The sequence below is a fragment of the Xenopus laevis genome, chromosome 6L, assembly GCF_017654675.1.
Source record: "Xenopus laevis strain J_2021 chromosome 6L, Xenopus_laevis_v10.1, whole genome shotgun sequence".
In the NCBI taxonomy this organism is placed as follows: Eukaryota; Metazoa; Chordata; class Amphibia; order Anura; family Pipidae; genus Xenopus; species Xenopus laevis.
The window spans coordinates 162,662,164-162,682,898 of NC_054381.1; the positions used below are offsets into that span (position 1 = coordinate 162,662,164).

The window sequence follows — 20,735 nt, forward strand, 5'->3', positions numbered from 1 at the left end:
CGTAAACCTTCATTTAAAAACTGCATTTTGTGTTCAATTATGTTATCTTTGACTAATAGTTAATGGTTTTTGATGAGCAGAAACATTTAAGTGTGACAAACATGCAAAAGAATAAGAAATCAGGAAGGGGGCAAATAGTTTTTCACACCACTGTATATGTGTGTGTGTGTGTATATATATAAATATAATACACAAAAGCCGTGAATATCTTGTAAATTAAATACTTATAAACGGTGAGTAGTGATGTCATCAGTTATAAACGGTGAGTAGTGATGTAATTTCTGTCACATGACTCACTAAAATTTGTGTATTATAATTAATAAAGTACCCCCAGTTGTAAAATATAAGGATATTAGAAGTTATCTCGGAGTTCCATGACCTGTATAGAAACACTCAGCCTTCAGCCTCGTACTTTTATATGGTCATGAAACTCCTCGGTGACTTATAATATCCTTATATTTTACAAGAGGGGGTACTTTATTCACTATATAATCCTCTTGTGATAATGACATCTAAAGCTCCTCATGGGGGTCGGCCAGTGCTGCTTGTGGGGGTCTGATGTGTCTCATGTGTCAGTATATGGGGGGAGGGCCAGTACTCACCTCTGATTTCCCGCTCAGTCATTGTGTCAGTGATGCTCCAGTCGATCTCTCCATCCTGACAAGCCCCGCCCCTGCAGTACAGACAGCGGCTGTGATTGGACACAATACATTTAGACCGGAGAGAGACAAGAGCGACTCACACAGTGACAACTAAACGTTCTACATGTTTGTTTGTTTGAATTCCTGGAGTTCTCCGTGTCCCTGTCATCTCAGCGCGCTCTTTTTTCAAACCAATTCGGGCAGGTAGCGGTTTGGGTCAGTTTCTTATCGCTTAGTCTCATCTTTCTGCGATTGGTTAATAAGCAGCCAATGGTGATTTAGCTGCTGGCCCATGGCAACCGTTGCTCAGTACGCGCGGAAGAGTTTCGTTTCTTCTGCATCGATCAGATCACGTGACGGCACATTCTGACAGGTCTGATCTGTGACCCACCGACCTTGTCTCCTCCCCTTCAGGGGATCCGCTATATAAAGTCATGTAAAACACTTGTTTAGCTGGGAATGAGCTGAGCCGACTCTCTGGGAAGGGAGGCCGAGTCTCATGGCCGCTGTACCGGATGAGCAGAGTAAATTCTCTCATGTTTCCTTCCCTTAGACTTCACGGCTGCTGTTGGCTCGAGCTGCTCCGCTCACATATTGGCGGCAGGGGGCGCTCTCACTAACGTGGGGCAACAGCCCTGGAATGAACCCCGACAATGATTTACTGAGGGGCAGCTTATGAATAATGGCCTGTAACATGAATAATGGCCTGTAACAGTCGCTCAATAGCCTACTTCTTCTTCACAAGGTTTCTGCCTTCCACTTCTATCACTATTCACTGTTTCCTTCAGGCTTTGGCTCTCAATTACTTCCACCTCAGGCTTTGGCCTACTTCCACTCTGAGATACTTCTGCCTCAGGCTCAACTACTTCTCCTTCAGGCTTTGGCCTATTCCCGCTCTGAGATACTTCTGCCTCAGGCTCGATTACTTCTCCTTCAGGCTTTGGCCTACTTCCGCTCTGAGATACTTCTGCGTCAGGCTCGACTACTCGCTTTGGCCTACTTCCGCTCTGAGATACTTCTGCCTTAGGCTCGACTACTTCTCCTTCAGGCTTTGGCCTACTTCCGCTCTGAGATACTTTTGCCTCAGGCTCTTCTACTTCAGGCTTTGGCCTACTTCCGCTCTGAGATACTTCTGCGTCAGGCTCGACTACTTCTCGCTTTGGCCTACTTCCGCTCTGAGATACTTTTGCCTCAGGCTCTTCTACTTCAGGCTTTGGCCTACTTCCGCTCTGAGATACTTTTGCCTCAGGCTCTTCTACTTCAGGCTTTGGCCTACTTCCGCTCTGAGATACTTTTGCCTCAGGCTCTTCTACTTCAGGCTTTGGCCTACTTCCGCTCTGAGATACTTTTGCCTCAGGCTCTTCTACTTCAGGCTTTGGCCTACTTCCGCTCTGAGATACTTTTGCCTCAGGCTCTTCTACTTCAGGCTTTGGCCTACTTCGCTCTGAGATACTTTTGCCTCAGGCTCTTCTACTTCAGGCTTTGGCCTACTTCCGCTCTGAGATACTTTTGCCTCAGGCTCTTCTACTTCAGGCTTTGGCCTACTTCCGCTCTGAGATACTTTTGCCTCAGGCTCCTCTAATTCAGGCTTTGGCCTACTTCCCCCTCAGGCTCGACTACTTCTAGCTTTGGCCTACTTCCACTTTCTTTTGCCTCAGGCTCGACTACTTCTACTTCAGGCTTTGGCCTACTTCTGCTCTGAGATACTACTATGTGTCACCGGTTTTCTAATATTGAAGTGTAAAGTGTCCTTTTTCACCTTCTAAAGCAGCTCTAGGAGGGGGGGTCGCCGATCCTGTAAACTGTTCTAAATTGATACATTTAGTTCATACATTTTTTATCTTTGTCCCTGCTGAGCAGAATCTCTGGGTTTCATTACAGGCAGCTGTTAGACTTGATACAATAGTTACTGATACTCCAGAGGCTGCTGAGAAATGGATCAACTAAATGTTGCAAAATTGTAACAGTTCAGAGTCTGAACCTGAATTACTGAGACTCAAACACCAGAGACAGGAACATTCAACTTTAAACTTAGATTTTGGGAAAACAATAAAAAATAAATAATGTAAAGTAATTGAAAAAAGCCTTTATTTCTAGGGAACAATCTGATAACAACTGAAAAAAATTGTTGGAAGGTGAATATCCCCTTTAACTCCCTGTACCTGTGGCACTAAGCTTAGTATGGGGAGTAGTGTGTGTACCGCTTACAATAATGGCTTCTACACAGTAATGATTATAAATTGTAACAGAACCAATGTGCAATAAACACACAGATCAGTACAGGGGATGGTGTGCATGAAACTTTTTAATTTCTCAGCAATAAAAATAAAGATAGACAGACCTACAGGCATAGCATGGATATCCATTCACTTCATACAAGGTGGTGGTCCAATTAAATGTGGGTAACCTTCTCCCAGCCAAGGAGAGCCACCCTGTGCTTTGCAGTCATCTCCAGCCACCTGCACCAATATGTTGGCTATCCCTGGCTTAGAACCGACCAGTAACCGTTATATGGAGCATTCAAGTCAATGTACCTATGAACAGTTACTTCGAATACGTCAGGGCAGTAAGTGCTTCTCTATATTTCCGGACAGTTTCCAGACAAGTCAGTTGCACACAATGACGGCATCTCCTTGGGAAGCACATGTGGAGCAGGTACATGGCAGTTAGTCAGCAGCAGTGGAGGCGGCATTACTAAGTATTTTACTTTAACTACACGGTCACTGTACGGCAGCAATTACACTGCCCGGTATTTCACTGCTCCAATACATATACAGTGACTAATGGGTTTATATAAAAATAATTTCCATTGGCACACTGCAGTGAAAGTAGCCTCAGTGGACATTAAAGGGGAACTATCATGAAAATGTAATATAAGCTTCCTCATACTGAAGTAAGAAACTTTCTAAATACAATCAATTAAACATTCTGCATTGTTTATGAAATAATCAAGTTTATCTGCACAATCCCTCAGCATCTGTTTCTCTTCATTCTGTCTTCATGCAGCAGTTGGGTGTCAGATATTCACTGACAGTTACATCCAATATATCTTATAGGGGGGCTCCTTTCCTAGCAGATGAATTAGAGCTCATTCAAATAACTGATTCCAGTACAAACACAATCTAACAAAATAACTGCCTTTTGCACAAATCCTGCATGTAGAGAGACATGATGTCTGGTGAGTTTAATAGAGTGACCTCTAATACATCTTCTAGGCAAAAGGAGATATATTGGATCATTCATCTGACACCCAACTCCTGAATCAAGACAGAATGAGGGAAACAGACGCTGGGAAAGGAATCGTGAAGATAAACTTGATTATTTCAGAAACAGTAAAGACTTTTTAATTCATTGTATTTAGAAAGTTTCTTATTTCAATATGCCGAAGCTAATATTACATTTTAATTTGTGCAATATTTCCCCTTTAAACTTCATCTGCAACATTACTGGGAGCTAATGGAAAGGCCCAATACTGCTCAAATCAGCAACAACTGTTCATACTCAGCCAGGGACCTACAGCTTGTGGTGTTCACCCCTGAAAGACACACATCCTTACAACTGGGACATTCAGCCAGTGCTGCCGGCCATGTGACTACGTAATACTGCTAATGCTGCCCGTTACAATGTTCCAGGTAGGAAGTAACTCGGAATTGTGAGTACCTTCAGATAACAATAACAGGCTGAATACAAACGTGCAACACTATCAGCATTGTGTCTGCTCTTCGTTCCTCTACTCCAAGTACAGAATAAATCAAAGAAAATCAAACGTGGGGCTGGAAGAAAATCCCCTCCTACTGTACAGCTTTATACAGAGAAACAGAGCCCACCCAGAAGGATGGAAAGCCGGATGCCCACGTTATTCCATGCATCACCCTGTTGTGTTTGTCTGCAGAATTAAAAGACATCTTTCATGATAAAATGAATAATAAATAGTCAGAATAGCTAGAGGTAATCTACCTAACGATGGTGTAGAGCAATGATGGGATATATTGACTAAGCTGAGCCGGCAAACAACTCGAGGTATCACTACAAAACACTTTCCACTGACACCTTGATTAGATGTACTAACACTACTTCTCTTTTCTACAACCACTTGGGTGCAGCACCTAATAGCACTGTTAAGGCCAGTGGAGAGGAAGAAATCAGATGTAGGAGAATTTATAGAAAATAAAACAGTACAAGGCCTAGAGAATTGAAATAAATATAAATGAAAGTAAAAACAGGCCGTTTCTATGTTAAAATAAGTAAAGCAGCAGAGAGAGGCAGACGGAGAGAAGGTGTAACCACAACAATAGAGGAAACATGCAGAGCACACAAGCAAATGAAGAAATGAACAGCTGATATAGGAAGCGGAGGCTGAGGGACATAAAAGTGCAAATAAACATGAATAAAAAGAATTGAAGAAAGCAGAAAAGGACAAGTGAGACATAAGAAGTGGAGAGAGGAGCAGGGAGAGAAGTGTAGGTTGGAGAGATCAGAGAAAAAGCCAAGTTTCAGAAGACAAGTGGAGAAAGAGCAAAATGAGATGTTCGGCATGTAGAGAGTAAGCCTATGGGGGGAAATGACAAAAAAAGGAAGAAACAGCAGGTTCAAGCACAGGGTGAAGTTGCAGTAATGAATAGACTGGATGGGAAAAGTTGATAGTAGACCAAGAAGAGGAGGAGACCAAGTCAAAGGCAAGAAGAGAAGTGCAGCCATGAGACGCTGAAAAGTGCTGAAAAGTGCTCTAGTCAAAGCAAGGGAGGGAAAGGGTGGTTAGAAGAGACACCAGGAAAAGGTTAATTTGAAAGTGGGGAGAGATGCTTCGGACAGACAGAAGTGCTGCTCGTAATGCAAATTCGCAGGCTTATGGCAAACTCGGAACACGCCCCTCACTTATAGAAGCACACTAAAACCGGAAATGAAATAAATATAAAAATACAAAGCAACACAAAAAAATGCTTTTCTACTAATCTTCATATGCCTTTAGTCTAAAGCAAGAAAAGAAATAGTCCGAGCCAATGTAACGCATCGTTCCGAGTGGAGACACAGGGAGCCGGCTGAGGTAAGTATGGTTCTGCAGGGCAGTAGCTTGTTACTTTTGGATCTGGAATATAAAGAGCCGGAGGTTGATGTTCTTGGCAGCCAGCAGTTTGTTACATTCCACAGAGTCTATGATTGGCAGCGGCACATATTCCGTCTCATTGTTCTCATTGGTGAACACAAAGTGGTAGATGACGGGGTGTATTTTGACATCATCATAGGGACCTTTGAGCAGTAGGAAGGAACACTCCATGGGGGAGTTGATTTTGCTCTTTAGGATGAGCTGGAAGGATAGGGTACGCTTGCAAGACAAGTTGGGGTTCCTCTCCGAATCATTAACACGAGCCTTAAGAACCCAGGTCTGATTGAGAACTGTGAAGCGCGGTGTCTCGTAGTACAGACGGGTAATGAAGTCGTCGGTTCTGTAAGGGCGGAACTGCACCTCTGTACCAAATGGGCGGAAGGAAAAAAAGAGAAGAAAAAGAGAAAAACCACAGTTAGTGGGGGAACCGATCATTCCACGCACCCACTACAACACCACATTACCTGCACCGTCCGGCGTTCTGGCCGCTCCTGCATTGGTTTCCCTCACAAGGATTTATACTTTCTTAAAGAGGGGAAAGATGGACAATCTAACTTCATTTGATAAGCATGAGCAGTACATGTTTAAAAAGAGAAGTCGTTCCTGTGCGGGGTGGGAGCAAAAATACTTATCATGGATCCTAATACAAGGTGGTAGGAAACAAGACACAGAATGTGGATGGAGCAGACATTAGTCAGTCCTACAGGCTCACACTCTGGTACAACGTGACTACATGAATATAATAGCATTGCTTACATTCATTGAAGAGACTTTGTACGCCCTGACTTGGAAGACAAACAGTGAGGAATTCACTTGGTTCTTGATGGAAGCCAGGCATAGAAGCAGCAGCTCAATACAATTCTTACAACCAAGATGCCATTTTCATGCCAGTCTGATCAATTTCATTACCCACGGTACTTGACTATATAGACATGAACAGGTTTGTACAGGTGTTTCCATGCCACAGGCTCCAGTTCTCTACCAGCTGTCCTGAGTCCTGGGCACTGAGTGGACCTAAGAACTTTATTGCCCTGAGCAAACATGTGGCTTCCCTACCTACTGTCTACTGCCTTTACCCTCAACTAAATCTACAGCTACCCTACCAACTGTCCTGTGGCATTACCCTGAATTAAATCTACAGCTACCCTACCAACTGTCCTGTGGCATTACCCTGTGGCAGAGATATCCTATGGTACCACACAGAGCAGCACCCAATCTGTTGTGGCATTTCTGGAGCAGAACCTCTTGCCTACTTCTGTTCCTAGGCAACCGTAGCCAGACTGGCCAGACCAAAGAAGAACACGTTATCAGTCTGTTTATCTTGCACCCCATTAATATAATAAAGGAGAAAAAGGATGATTAGGGGCTACAGTTAGGTACAGATATCAGTACCTGGAAGAGGGATTTTGTAAGAACACACACACAGATTACTTTAAAGAATAAAGCCATTTTATTCCAGCTTGGTGATACACAGCTAATACATGCAGGTACAGGTTTTACATCCCTAACCAAAGGAACCAGTCCATCAGAATATACATGGAAGCATTTGCAAGATCACTGAGCAAGTCATGAGTTGAGAGAAAGACGGTCAAACACATTTACATACATGATTATAAGCAGAAATAATACCATGAACCCACGTGTACAGTCTCTACATCACATGCCCAATGGAAACGCTTGGCTGCCCAAATTCACAACTAGAAAATAAAGTCCATCCTAGTAAAGGGGAAGAAAGTTACAATTGCACTTGTTTTGCAGTTGAATTATGTGATAATCAGACATCCTACAAAATGAGAGGCCAAGTACTTACCTGGTAAGTTCCTAACATGGACACTGCCATCCAGTTTAAATCAATTTGCATAGCAAACACCCACCAGTCACTCAGACACATGGCTAATCATTCAATGGAAAGGAAGCTGCCATATTGCTAAAGCCAATATTACACCCTCAAGACTTAAAAGGCCAAAATGAAGATGTTTTTTCAAGGACATGTTATTCTTCGGATCAGTGACAGGCACAGCCAGCAAAGTAGAGTTTAGCTGAGAGGTTACTATTGATTGTGACGACAGGGGGACTGGGAGAAAAATGAAAACAGTGAGGTTATTTAGGAACCCTTCAGAGGCAGAAGAAGCATATTTGCTAATGGAAGGACAACTCACTCCAAAGAGAGAAAGAAACAATCCAGCAATTTCTAGCTATTCTGAGCACTCGGGCAACATATATTTCTGAGGCAGATAAAGTCATACGTTCCTAAGGAACAAGAGGAGAAAGTAGAGCAAAAGAAAGCGCCTGCAGCGCGAATAGAACCGCCCCGCGTTGGTAAATAAGCTGTAGCAATACTGATCACAAGATGAAACAATGCTGCCTTACCTCCCACCAGAAAGATCAAGATGATAGGACTTCGTAATCCAAAACTGTCGCCAATCAAGGAGAAGGGTTGGTGAAGGGAATAGGGTATTGGAGGGGCGCTCTCTTTTTTCCCCCCTTTACCCTGCATTAAATGGACACCACTCCTGCTTATACATGAGACATCTCTCTCCATCTTCTTCTGATCCTGGTTCTCAACATCAAAGAACAACAAGAACACTTTCAACCCACCCACAGCTTCCCACTGAAGGAAAGTAAATATAAACAGGTAAAACAGGAGATCTCTCCTAACAGTATCTTACACACGTACGGAGAAAGGCGAGTGATCAAGGAAGCTGATCGTGGAGGGTCACTTGGTAAAGATCAGCAGCTGATTCTCAGTGACAGCTGCCAGACTTTTGTAGGTGACCCCCTTCAATACAACAACATTGGTCAAGATGGTTTAACTACCCACAAAGTTAGCAAGCTCTTCTGGCGCACACGCTCTTCCTTAGTGTGATAATTAGATCCTTATTGGTACCTAGAAAGCACAAGAGTGATATATGCAAAACATTTTGTAGCAAGATCTCCCCCCGGTCAATGACAACAGGTAAGCGTCTGTAGTTAGCCAACATGGGGCCTTACCTGTGTAACCGATCTTCTCAAAGCTCAGCAGGCTAAAGATACTGTTGTACAACTGCATCTCTTTCTTGTGCGTTTGGTCCATCTCATCCAAGATCTCCATCAGTTCATTGCCAGTTTTAGTAGGGTGGCAGCATTCGGACTCATGTACCGTTAGCTCATGATACGGGCCCTCCCATGGGCACCCGATCCGTTTGTACTTGCACTGTGTAACTCTGTAAGAAGCAAAGGACAGGGAGTTTTAGGGGCTTGTGTTCATGCTGTGTCAGTGGGAAGCTTTTAGGTGCAGGAACTTTAGACTGGGTCAAGTTGGTCCAATTCATCTTCACTCCTCCACCCTTCCATTTCTCTATTCACCTTCACCATGTTTCACTTACACCTATTTAATCACATCCAACTGTCTCCACCCACCTTTCCATCTCAGTTGACTCATCTGTGTCTCTGACCCATTTACTTGCATACATCCTTATAGCTTCACCCATTTATGCCTTCTTCTATACACCTTGCCTTCTACTCTTAAGGTGGATTTTAAGGTGGCCGGAGACATAACAATTATAGGAAAAAGATTTTTCAAAGAAAAATCGTTTGTTTCAATACACTAGTGTAGAGCTGAATCATCAGATATACATATAGAAACAATAGAATTCTACCTGTATCTGACGATTCGAGACTGACAATGGCTGATGTTTGGGTGCCTTCCGGTCAGCCCGAACAACGAGCCGACAACATCCAAGTCTTCTGCCGATATCGGACGGCTCGTCTCCCAAAATACATGCACTGAATATAGTACGAAAATTAGTTTCGTATGATATTATTGGTGCATTTATGGTTACCTGGACCATGTATATATTCATACCTTTCCATCTGCCTTCACCATTCCATCTGTTTATAGTCATTTTTTCCCAATTCATTATCACTGATCATCTCTTTCATCCCCATCAGTTCAAACATTTCCCGTTCCTTTATTCCATCTAAGTTCAATCTTCTCCATGGACCTTTGCCTTCATCTATACTTCCTTGCCTTCCACCACCCACATATCCATCCTCACCAACAAATTCCTTTTTCTTCACTTTCTTTTCTTCCCCATTTGCACTTCTAACTTCCTTCGTTTGTCAATCACCACCTCCCTATTCATATCCACCATCTCCATCTTTCCATCCAGCTCAAACCAGCCAGTCATCTTCTGCAAATCAACCATTATTTGCCCATTTAGAATAGACTGCAGTTGTACGGGACAATACGTAGCAGCCATAAAACCTCCTGAAATAATCTTTTAGCAAGTAATAATGTTTCCAGACAGGTGTCAATATTTTTGCCTCTTTATGAAGATTAAAAACAAGCTCTCTGTACAGTTAGTGACTGTTCAGCGACTGGATGGGAAAAACAGAGATGGAATGATGCAAACAAGAGTGTATATATGTTTAGAGGCCACATTTAAAGGAAAAGCAGGAAAATACCTGCATAATCCAAATGACCTTGTAAACCTGGCGTTTATTCTGGAGGGCGAGTTATAGAGGTGAGTGTTTCTAGGCAACATATAGAAACTAGATCTCAACATGGAGGCGGCGCCATTACCTGTCCTGACACTCCTCCTTCTTGTGTCTTTCCAGCAAAGAACGGGGAAACTGTTTTAGGCAGAAGCCACAATCCGATGGCAGCTCACTGACGGCCTTCTCCACGGCCAGATTCCTGCAGCACAAACTCTTACTGATCTCACAGCGGCAGTTAGGGCACGTGGCCTGCTCTTCCTTAAGCCGAGAATCCGCCAGGAGGTGGATAAAGCAGCCGGCGCACATGAGGTGCCCATTAGTGCACTGCAGAATAGAGAAGGGAAAATAAGGGAAGTCTACTTTCCACCTCAACACCAGACATGAGAGAAGTCTCTATGGAACCACCTTAGCCTAGACAACATCAAACTGCACTGCTTGCTGGTCTGGAAGGTACCATCATAACATCTCTTCAAAAGCTTTTGCCCAGATTTAACTCTACAAACATCTAATAACTGTGCATGGGCCACTCCCAGTCAGTTGAATGAAAAGTGGTGGCCGCTGGCTTTAAGGGGGGGGGGGTATGAAGGAATATTATATTAGAACATAGAATTGTGATTTGGATAAGAGAGAGGAGCTCTCCAGTAGGGAGTTATTCCATAATACTAGACTGTAGAGAAAGATCACATTAGCTCTGCAGTGCTCGTTTTTCATTAAACTGACCCTCATGGAGATGGAGCTAACACTCTAGCCCTGCAGACTACTTTCAGCTATACCATGTATGTATTCATAGTCTCTGGTTATAATGACAAACTTATGAAAAGCCCCCCCCCCCCCCCCCCCCCCCCCCCCCCCACTGTATGTTTGAAACAGCCTAGAAAAGCTTTGCATAATGCTGGCCTGTTCCACTGTAGGTAGGGTTGTCACCTTCTCTGTAAAAAACAAACAAAAACAAACAGTTCTTTCCAACGTTTTTATCTCTGCAAGTGTAAAGTCATGCACCATACTGCCATATACATACACACACTCAATACAACACGGTCTGTCGTTCCTAATGGGAATCTTCCTTCTATAATGGCACAAATGATCAGATTAAAGGATTATACACCAGAAGGCCCCACTTTTGCAGAACGCAAGGTCTCAGCCCTCTCCTCTCATATTGAACAACAGGACCTCACTAAAGCTGCCCAAAGACATGCACATATATCCTTGTGTCCAACAAACGATCATGCAGAGCAGTCTCCTGACCTACAACTAACCATTCAGATGAAATAAAGTAGTAAAAAGAACAACTCAGAAGATGTTCTGGTCATTAATTGACAGACAGCAATTGTAGGAAAGTTATGTCCGACAAATTCAACTGACAGTCACACAGTGATATGGTCAGATAGGCAATACATGTAGAGATATTATCATTAGCCAACTGAAATCTTCTAACCTGTCCCGATCACCATAGTAAGGAAAATGTCGTGATGATCCAAACACAGTCTGAAAATCATATGAACCTTAGTTTCATACAACTTTATCTTTGTGTCTATGGCCAGCTTAACAGACCCCATGCCTGCAGCCCCCTCAGCCCACCTGTTACTGTCAGCACAGGGCCTTTATATGGTCACAGAACAACCCCTCAGTGACTTCTAATATCCTTATCATTTACAGTAGGGGGTACATTATCCCTTATAATACATGAGTGATACTCAGAGTTCCCTGTATAACTCAGCTGCAGCCTTTATATGGTTACTTCTAATAATCACATATAATACATGAGTGATACTCAGAGTTCCCTCAGCCTGCAGCCTTGTGCCTTTATATGTCACAGAACAACCCCTCAGTGACTTCTAATATCCTTATCATTTACAGTAGGGGTACATTATCCCTTATAATACATGAGTGATACTCAGAGTTCCCTGTATAACTCAGCCTGCAGGCCTTGTGCCTTTATATGGTCACAGAACAACCCCTCAGTGACTTCTAATATCCTTATCATTTACAGTAGGGGTACATTATCCCTTATAATACATGAGTGATACTCAGAGTTCCCTGTATAACTCAGCCTGCAGCCTTGTGCCTTTATATGGTCACAGAACAACCCCTCAGTGACTTCTAATATCCTTATCATTTACAGTAGGGGGTACATATCCTTATAATACATGAGTGATACTCAGAGTTCCCTGTATAACTCAGCCTGCAGCCTTGTGCCTTTATATGGTCACAGAACAACCCCTCAGTGACTTCTAATATCCTTATCATTTACAGTAGGGGGTACATTATCCCTTATAATACATGAGTGATACTCAGAGTTCCCTGTATAATCAGCCTGCAGCCTTGTGCCTTTATATGGTCACAAACAACCCCTCAGTGACGTCTAATATCCTTATCATTTACAGTAGGGGGTACATTATCCCTTATAATACATGAGTGATACTCAGAGTTCCCTGTATAACTCAGTCTGCAGCCTTGTGCCTTTATATGGTCACAAAACAACCCCTCAGTGACTTCTAATATCCTTATCATTTACAGTAGGGGGGTACATTATCCCTTATAATACATGAGTGATACTCAGAGTTCCCTGTATAACTCAGCCTGCAGCCTTGTGCCTTTATATGGTCACAGAACAACCCCTCAGTGACTTCTAATATCCTTATCATTTACAGTAGGGGGTACATTATCCCTTATAATACATGAGTGATACTCAGAGTTCCCTGTATAACTCAGCCTGCAGCCTTGTGCCTTTATATGGTCACAGAACAACCCCTCAGTGACTTCTAATATCCTTATCATTTACAGTAGGGGGGTACATTATCCCTTATAATACATGAGTGATACTCAGAATTCCCTGTATAACTCAGCCTGCAGCCTTGTGCCTTTATATGGTCACAGAACAACCCCTCAGTGACTTCTAATATCCTTATCATTTACAGTAGGGGGTACATTATCCCTTATAATACATGAGTGATACTCAGAGTTCCCTGTATAACTCAGCCTGCAGCCTTGTGCCTTTATATGGTTACAGAACAACCCCTCAGTGACTTCTAATATCCTTATCATTTACAGTAGGGGGTACATTATCCCTTATAATACATGAGTGATACTCAGAGTTCCCTGTATAACTCAGCCTGCAGCCTTGTGCCTTTATATGGTCACAGAACAACCCCTCAGTGACTTCTAATATCCTTATAATACACAAAAGCCATGAATATCCTGTAAATTATATCCTTATAAACGGTGAGTAGTGATGTCATCAGTTATAAACGGTGAGTAGTGATGTAATTTCTGTCACATGACTCACTAAAATTTGTGTATTATAATAAATAAAGTACCCCCAGTTGTAAAATATGAGGATATTAGAAGTTACCTCGGAGTTCCATGACCTGTATAAAAACACTCGGCCTTCGGCCTCCTACTTTTATATGGTCATGAAACTCCTCGGTAACTAATAATATCCTTATATTTTACAAGAGGGGGTACTTTATTCACTATATCATTTACAGTAGAGGATACACATATAAACTATGCTTCAATAAATGATATTTATTTCAGCTGAACCCATGTTCCAACCCCCCCATACGCCCTGGGGGTGCCACGTCCAGTAAATATCCCACAAAAGTTGTGCTGCTGGTGAACTACAAGTCCAAGTACCCCTATCGTTAGCCCAGTATGAATGGAAGCTGAGCAATAGGCTTCTATAAATAATCATGAAGGTACTGTCACATGACACCCCTTATACAGGGCACATCCCTAATGCCCAGGACTCACCAGGCAGCACTGCCAAAAGGTACATTTTAGTAAGTAACTTTTCAATTGGTCTTCATTAATTATTTTTTTTTATAGTTTTTGAATGATTTTCCTTCTTCTTCTGAGTCTTTCCAGCTTTCAAATGGGGGTCACTGAATGAAATGTTCTGTAAGGCTACAGATTTATTGTTACTTTTTATTCCTCCTCTTTCTATTCAGGCCTCTCCTATTCATATTCCAGTCTCTTATTCAAATCAATGTGTGGTTGCTAGGGGAATTTGGACCCTAGCAACCAGATGGCTGAAATTACAAACTGGAGAGCTGCTGAATAAAAAGCTAAATAAGTCAAAAACCACAAATAATAGTGTTGGGGTTTATATTGCGCTCATGCTTTGGGGGTGAGGGGTTGCTTCTCCCTTAAATGTCAGTGATTGAGGCAAAGTCCTGAGGTGCCTGGGAGTTCTAATCCTGAATTGTCAGCTCCATGCACCAATGTTCTGCCCCTGTGCCGGGGAACCTGACCTAAATCCTAATCCACATTCCAGTCGTTCCTAGCAGATCACATGACATGAGAGAGCAGCCAATCAGAGGGCAGCTGAGGAAAAGCAGGTTAGGGAAGGGGACGCTGCTTAGAGCCAGACAAGGGGCCCCGCAGTACAACTGGGTTTTATTTACAGGGAGGGGGAAGGGGGGCCTCCTGCTTCTCTCTAATAATCCTCCTCCCCCTGCTCATGTAACAGCCCCATAAGGGGGGGGGGGGGGCAGAAAACTGACACTTACACCTGCACTTGTGCCTCCACCCCCACAACAAACATGGAACAGGTGGGGGCTGGGAGCAAAACACTGTGTTGTGTCTATAGTTTGTGTCCCTAATATGTCTGGGCCCCTAATACTGACGGGCAGTCATACTCGGGTATTACCCCATGCCAAGGGGGGAAACATCAGATGCCAAAACGGTCACACTAACAGCTGTATATACACACAACTCCCTGCAACACTCACTATACAGGAGAAACGCCACGTGCCACCGTTATAATTGCTATTTATGGATAACAGTGAAGAGCCTCCACCAAAGAGCTTGCAATCTGAATAACAGCAAAAAAAAACCTGAAGAAAAGGCAAAACTGTCAGTCAGTATGAGAGTGCATAGTCACATGATATTGTTTGGAATCCTCCTGTATCATTGGTGTTTTGTCACGCTGCGTGTGATTGGCTCGTGCCTTCATGTCATGTGACAGTCAGACTGGGCATAAACCCCCAAGGGCAAGAGAGAGTGGACTAAACCCTGTGTTGTGTACAATTGGGGCAACTGTCACTTGTATAAGGTGACGCTAATGACATTGTTGCCTAGTGCCAGGTGTGTGCCTCTCCAACATGTGGGGCCCGAGGGCCACGTGCCTGTTACTGAGCAGGTGCAACTGCAAATGTTTCCCATTCAATGGGAGGAGGGAGGCTTTGTAGCTTTCTGTCCCCTCATTTAGACTGAGAATTTGCTGCTAATGTCCCTGTGTGTGGCCCTACAGCCCATAGCCCCCAATAACATAGAGTAAGGAGAATGCAGGAAAGTCATGATACAGGAACAGCATCACAAACATCAGCTTTTAGACTCTGTGCCAGGCACCCTCCACTTTCCATCCCTCCCACTTGCTCTGGGCCCCCAACATCATGTGACACTGAGTTAGACAAGGGCCACACAGGGAGGGGCTGCGCTGCTGAGTAATTATAACCCTGTTACGCCAGCTCTGTGCACATTAAAGGGCAAATTCAACTACGGCACCTCTATAAGGCCACACCCCTCATTCACCCAAGCCACACCCCTCATTCACCCCACCAGATACATGTCTGGGTGCAGGTCTGGACTGGGAGACAAATAGGCCCCGGCATTGCAAGTAAACAAGAGCTAAACAGTCTATGGCACCTCACAGCAGCCCCTGGGCACAGACTGGCCACAACCTCTGACTTGGAGCAAAACCAGCAATGGATGTAGCACAGCGTGGGCAGGGTCAGACTGGGGGGCATTAGGGCTGCAGTCTCAGGGCCCCCCCCGCGTATTTGCTTCTGGCCCTTCTTCAGACCAGTCAGCAGGGAGAGGAACCACTGAGTGCAGATCTGGGCCAGTCCGACCCTGAGTGTGAGGATATAATTGATCCCAATGTTATTAATAGGGAATAAAGATAAATATATAGGAAGGTCAGTGATATGATCCCAATGTTATTAATAGGGAATAAAGATAAATATATGGAGGTCAGCGATCCATGTTATTAATGGGAATAAGATAAATATATAGGGGAAGGTCAGTGATCCCAATGTTATTAATAGGGAATAAAGATAAATATATAGGAAGGTCAGTGATCCCAATGTTATTAATAGGGAATAAGATAAATATAAGGAAGGGTCAGTGATCCCAATGTTATTAATAGGGAATAAAGATAAATATATAGGAAGGTCAGTGATTCCAATGTTATTAATAGGAATAAAGATAAATATGATAGGAAGGTCAGTTGATGCCCAATTGTTGATTAATAGTGGAATAAAGATAAATATATAGGAGGATCCAGTGATTCGCAATGTTGATTATAGGAATAACAGCTAAAATAATAAATAGGAAGCGCAGTGATCCCACTGTTATTTAATAGGAGAATAAAGATAAAATAAGTAGAGGAAGGTTCAGTGATCCCAAATGTTATTAATAGGGAATAAAGAATAAATATAATAGGAAGGTCAGTGATCCCAATGTTATTAATAGGGAAGTAAAGAAAAATATATAGGATAGTCAGTAGACCCAAATGTTTATTAATAGGGAATATAATGATAAATATTATAGGAAGGTCATGTGATCCCTAATGTTATTTAATAGGGAATTATATTAGATATATGAGAAGGAAGTCAGTGATCCCAATGTTATTAATCAGGAATAAAGATAAATATACTAGTAGGTTCAAAGTGATCCCAATTGTTATTAGATAGGGAAATAAAGATGAAATATATAGGAAGGCCAGGTGATCCCAATGTTGTATTAATAGGGAATAAAGGATATAATATATAGGAAGGTCAGTGATCCCAATGTTATTAATAGGGAATAAAGATAAATATATAGGAAGGTCAGTGATCCCAATGTTATAATAGGGAATAAAGATAAATATATAGGAAGGTCAGTGATCCCAATGTTATTAATAGGGAATAAAGATAAATATATAGGAAGGTCAGTGATCCCAATGTTATTAATAGGGAATAAAGATAAAATATATAGGAAGGTCAGTGATCCCCAATGTTATTAATAGGGAATAAAGATAAATATATAGGAAGGCCAGTGATCCCAATGTTATTAATAGGGAATAAAGATAAATATATAGGAAGGTCAGTGATCCCAATGTTATTAATAGGGAATAAAGATAAATATATAGGAAGGTCAGTGATCCCAATGTTATTAATAGGGAATAAAGAGAAATATATAGGAAGGTCAGTGATCCCAATGTTATTAATAGGGAATAAAGAGAAATATATAGGAAGGTCGGTACAACCCTAGATGTGATAAATAAGAAATACTGTGTGGGCGTGTCTCCGCGGGGGCGGTACTAAGAGATCGAGGCGAGAGACTGACTCGTTGGGGAAGTGGCTGAGTGACAGTTGAGAGGAGTGTGTGGGCGGAACAAGCTGTGAGTGTAGAATGTGCCCCATGTTGGGCGGGAGCAGTTGCTATGGCTCCTCACCTGATACACAGAGGCTTTGGGCAGGTCCAGGCAGACGGTACAGCAAAGCACCGAGTACAGTCTCTCCTCCAGCCGGACACTCCCGGGCTCGGCCTCTGAGCGCAGTCGCTTCTTGGGCGGCCCGTCCGAGTCTGAGGGGAGTGACAACAGCCGAGCCGGACCCGCTCCCCCGGGGACTTCCTCCTGTCCCACTTCCGCTCCCAGACCCGCCGAGGAGGAGGCCATTGGCCCCGGTGCCTCCCGCTCTTCTGACATCTCGTTTCGTGGTCTCCGCTCAGATACCCGCAGCCGCCATCTTTCCTCCTCTCTGCAGCGGTACCGCCCCCCGCGCAACGTCACGGGCATGTGACTGACCCTGCGGAGACGCTAAAATACTCGGAAAGTCAGTGCCGCCATACTTTTGGTTGGCAGTCGCTACACTGGATCTCAACTGGATACTTGGGATGATTGACCTGTAGTGTTTGTTATTAACCTTTTATCTGCCCAAATTCATCATCTTCTTCTGCCACAAACTCACCTGCCAGTTCTCTCCCCAATTCCTCATTCCTCTTCTGCCCCAATTCAACCCCTAATTCCTCTATTATCCAAACTCAACCCCTAATTCCTCTACTCACCCCAACTCAACCCATCCTTCCTCTGTTTACCCCAACCCCTCCGTCCTCTACTCATCCAAACTCAACCCCTCCTCTACTCACCCCAACCCCTCATCCTTATATTCACCCCACTGAACCCCTCCTTCCTCTACTCACCCCTACTCAACAACTCATTCATCTACTCATCCAAACTTAACGCCCCCTTCCTTTACTCACCCCAACCCCTCCTTCCTTTACTCACCCAACTGAACCCCTCCTTCCTCTACTCACCCCAACTCAACCCCTCATTCCTCTACTCATCCAAACTCAACCCCACCTTCCTCTACTCACCCCAACTCTACCCCTCATTCCTCTACTCATCCAAACTCAACCCTCCTTCCTCTACTCACACCAACCCCTCCTTCCTCTACTCACCCCAACTCAACCCCGCATTCCTCTACTCATCCAAACTCAACCCCTCCTTCCTCTACTCACACCAACCCCTCCTTCCTCTACTCACCCCAACTCAACCCCACATTCCTCTACTCATCCAAACTCAACCCCTCCTTCCTCTACTCACACCAACTCCTCCTTCCTCTACTCACACCAACCCCTCCTTCCTCTACTCACCCCAACTCAACCCCGCATTCCTCTACTCATCCAAACTCAACCCCTCCTTCCTCTATTTACCCCAACTCAACCCCTTATTCCTCTACTCATCAAAACTCAACCCCTCCTTCCTCTACTCACCCCAACTCAACCCCTCATTCCTCTATTCATCCAAACTCAACCCATCCTTCCTCTACCCATCCCAACTCAATCCCTCATTCGTCTACTCATCCAAACTCAACCCCTCCTTCTTCTACTCACCCCAACCCCTCCATTCTCTACTTACCCAACTGAACCCTTCCTTCCTTTACTCACCCCAACTCAACCCCTCATTCCTTTACTCGTCCAAATTCAACCCCTTCTTCCTCTACTCACCAAACTGAACCCCTCCTTCCTCTACTCACCCCAACTCAACCCAACTCAACCCCTCCTTCCTCTACTCACCCAACCCCTCATCCCTCTACTCACCCAACTGAACCCTTCCTTCCCTTACTCACCCCACTGAACCCCTCCTTCCTCTACGCACCCAACCCCTCCTTCCTTTACTCACCCCAACTAGACCCCTCATTCCTCTACTCATCCAAACGTAACCCCTCCTTCCTTTACTCCCCCCAACTCAACCCGTATTCCTCTACTCATCCAAACTCAACCCATCCTTCCTCTATTTACTCCAACCCACCCTTCCTCTACTCACCCAACTCAATCCCTCATTCCTCTACTCATCCAAAATCAACCCCTCTTTCTTCTACTCACCCCAGCCCCTCCTTCGTCTACTTACCCAACTAAACCCTTCCTTCCTCTACTCATCCAAACTCGACCCCTCATTTCCTCTACTCATCCAATCTCAACCCCATCTTCCTCTACTCACCCCAACTCCTCATTCCTCTACTCACCCAACTGAACCCCTCCTCTTCTACTCACGCTACTGAACCCCTCCTTCCTCTACTCACCCCAACTCAACACTTCCTTCCTCTTCTCACCAAACTCAACCCCTCATTTCCTCTACTCATCCAATATCAACCCCTTCTTCCTCTACTCACCCCAACTCCTCATTCTTCTACTCACCCAACTTCATTCCTCTACTCACCCAACTGAACCACACCTTCCTCTACTCACCCCAACTCAACCCTTCATTCCTCTACTCATCCAAACTCAACCCCTCCTATCTCTACTCACCCCAACCTCTCATCCATCTACTCACCCAATTGAACCCTTCCTTCCCCTACTCACCCACTGAACCCTTCCTTCCTCTACTCACCCCAACTCAACCCTTCATTCCTCTACTCATCCAAACTCAACTCCTCCTACCTCTACTCACCCCACTGAACCCTTCCTTCCTCTACTCACCCCAACTCAACCCTTCATTCCTCTACTCATCCAAACTCAACCCCTCCTTCCTCTACTCACCCCAACCCATCATCCCTCTACTCACCCAACTGAACCATTCCTTCTTCTACTCACCCAACTGAACCATTCCTTCTTCTACTCACCCCAACTGAACCCCTCCTTCCTCTACTCACCCCAACTCAGCCCTCATTCCTCTACTCACCCAACTGAATCCCTCCTTCCTCTACTCACCCCAACTCAACCCCTCATTCCTCTACTCACCCCAAATGAACTCCTCATTCCTCTACCACCCCAACAGAACCTCTCATTCCTCTACTCACCCAATCCCTCATTCCTCTGCTGCCCAGGGCCAATTTGCCTGGGAACACTTGAATTTTTTCTATAACATCAGACATCAGTGCCCTATTGGGTTTTGGAGACTGAACTAGTGACATGGGGGGAAATTTGCTCCTGGTCTGTGAGACATATGAATCAAATGATTGCTTTCAGTGCTCAACATGCAGCTTGCTGGAAAAAGCTCATCACTGATTGGTTGCTAAGGG

At 44.1% G+C, this 20,735-nt stretch overlaps 2 protein-coding genes across 2 annotated transcripts; both read right to left on the reverse strand.

The window, feature by feature from the left end:
* Nucleotides 1-460: 460 nt before the first annotated feature.
* On the reverse strand, nt 461-3,302 carry LOC121394512 (basic salivary proline-rich protein 3-like). Its single transcript, XM_041565680.1, has 2 exons — nt 3,190-3,302; nt 461-2,075 (listed from the first exon to the last, which is right to left on the reverse strand). The coding sequence occupies exons 1-2, from the start codon at nt 3,300-3,302 to the stop codon at nt 1,361-1,363; spliced, it is 828 nt and encodes a 275-aa protein (XP_041421614.1). The 3' UTR covers nt 461-1,360.
* On the reverse strand, nt 2,929-18,025 carry cyhr1.L (cysteine/histidine-rich 1 L homeolog). The gene is made up of 4 exons (XM_018268353.2): nt 17,666-18,025; nt 10,310-10,548; nt 8,737-8,948; nt 2,929-6,107 (listed from the first exon to the last, which is right to left on the reverse strand). Exons 1-4 carry the CDS (start codon nt 18,008-18,010, stop codon nt 5,716-5,718), a joined length of 1,188 nt encoding a protein of 395 aa, XP_018123842.1. The 5' UTR covers nt 18,011-18,025; the 3' UTR covers nt 2,929-5,715.
* Between the last annotated feature and the right edge of the window lie 2,710 nt (nt 18,026-20,735).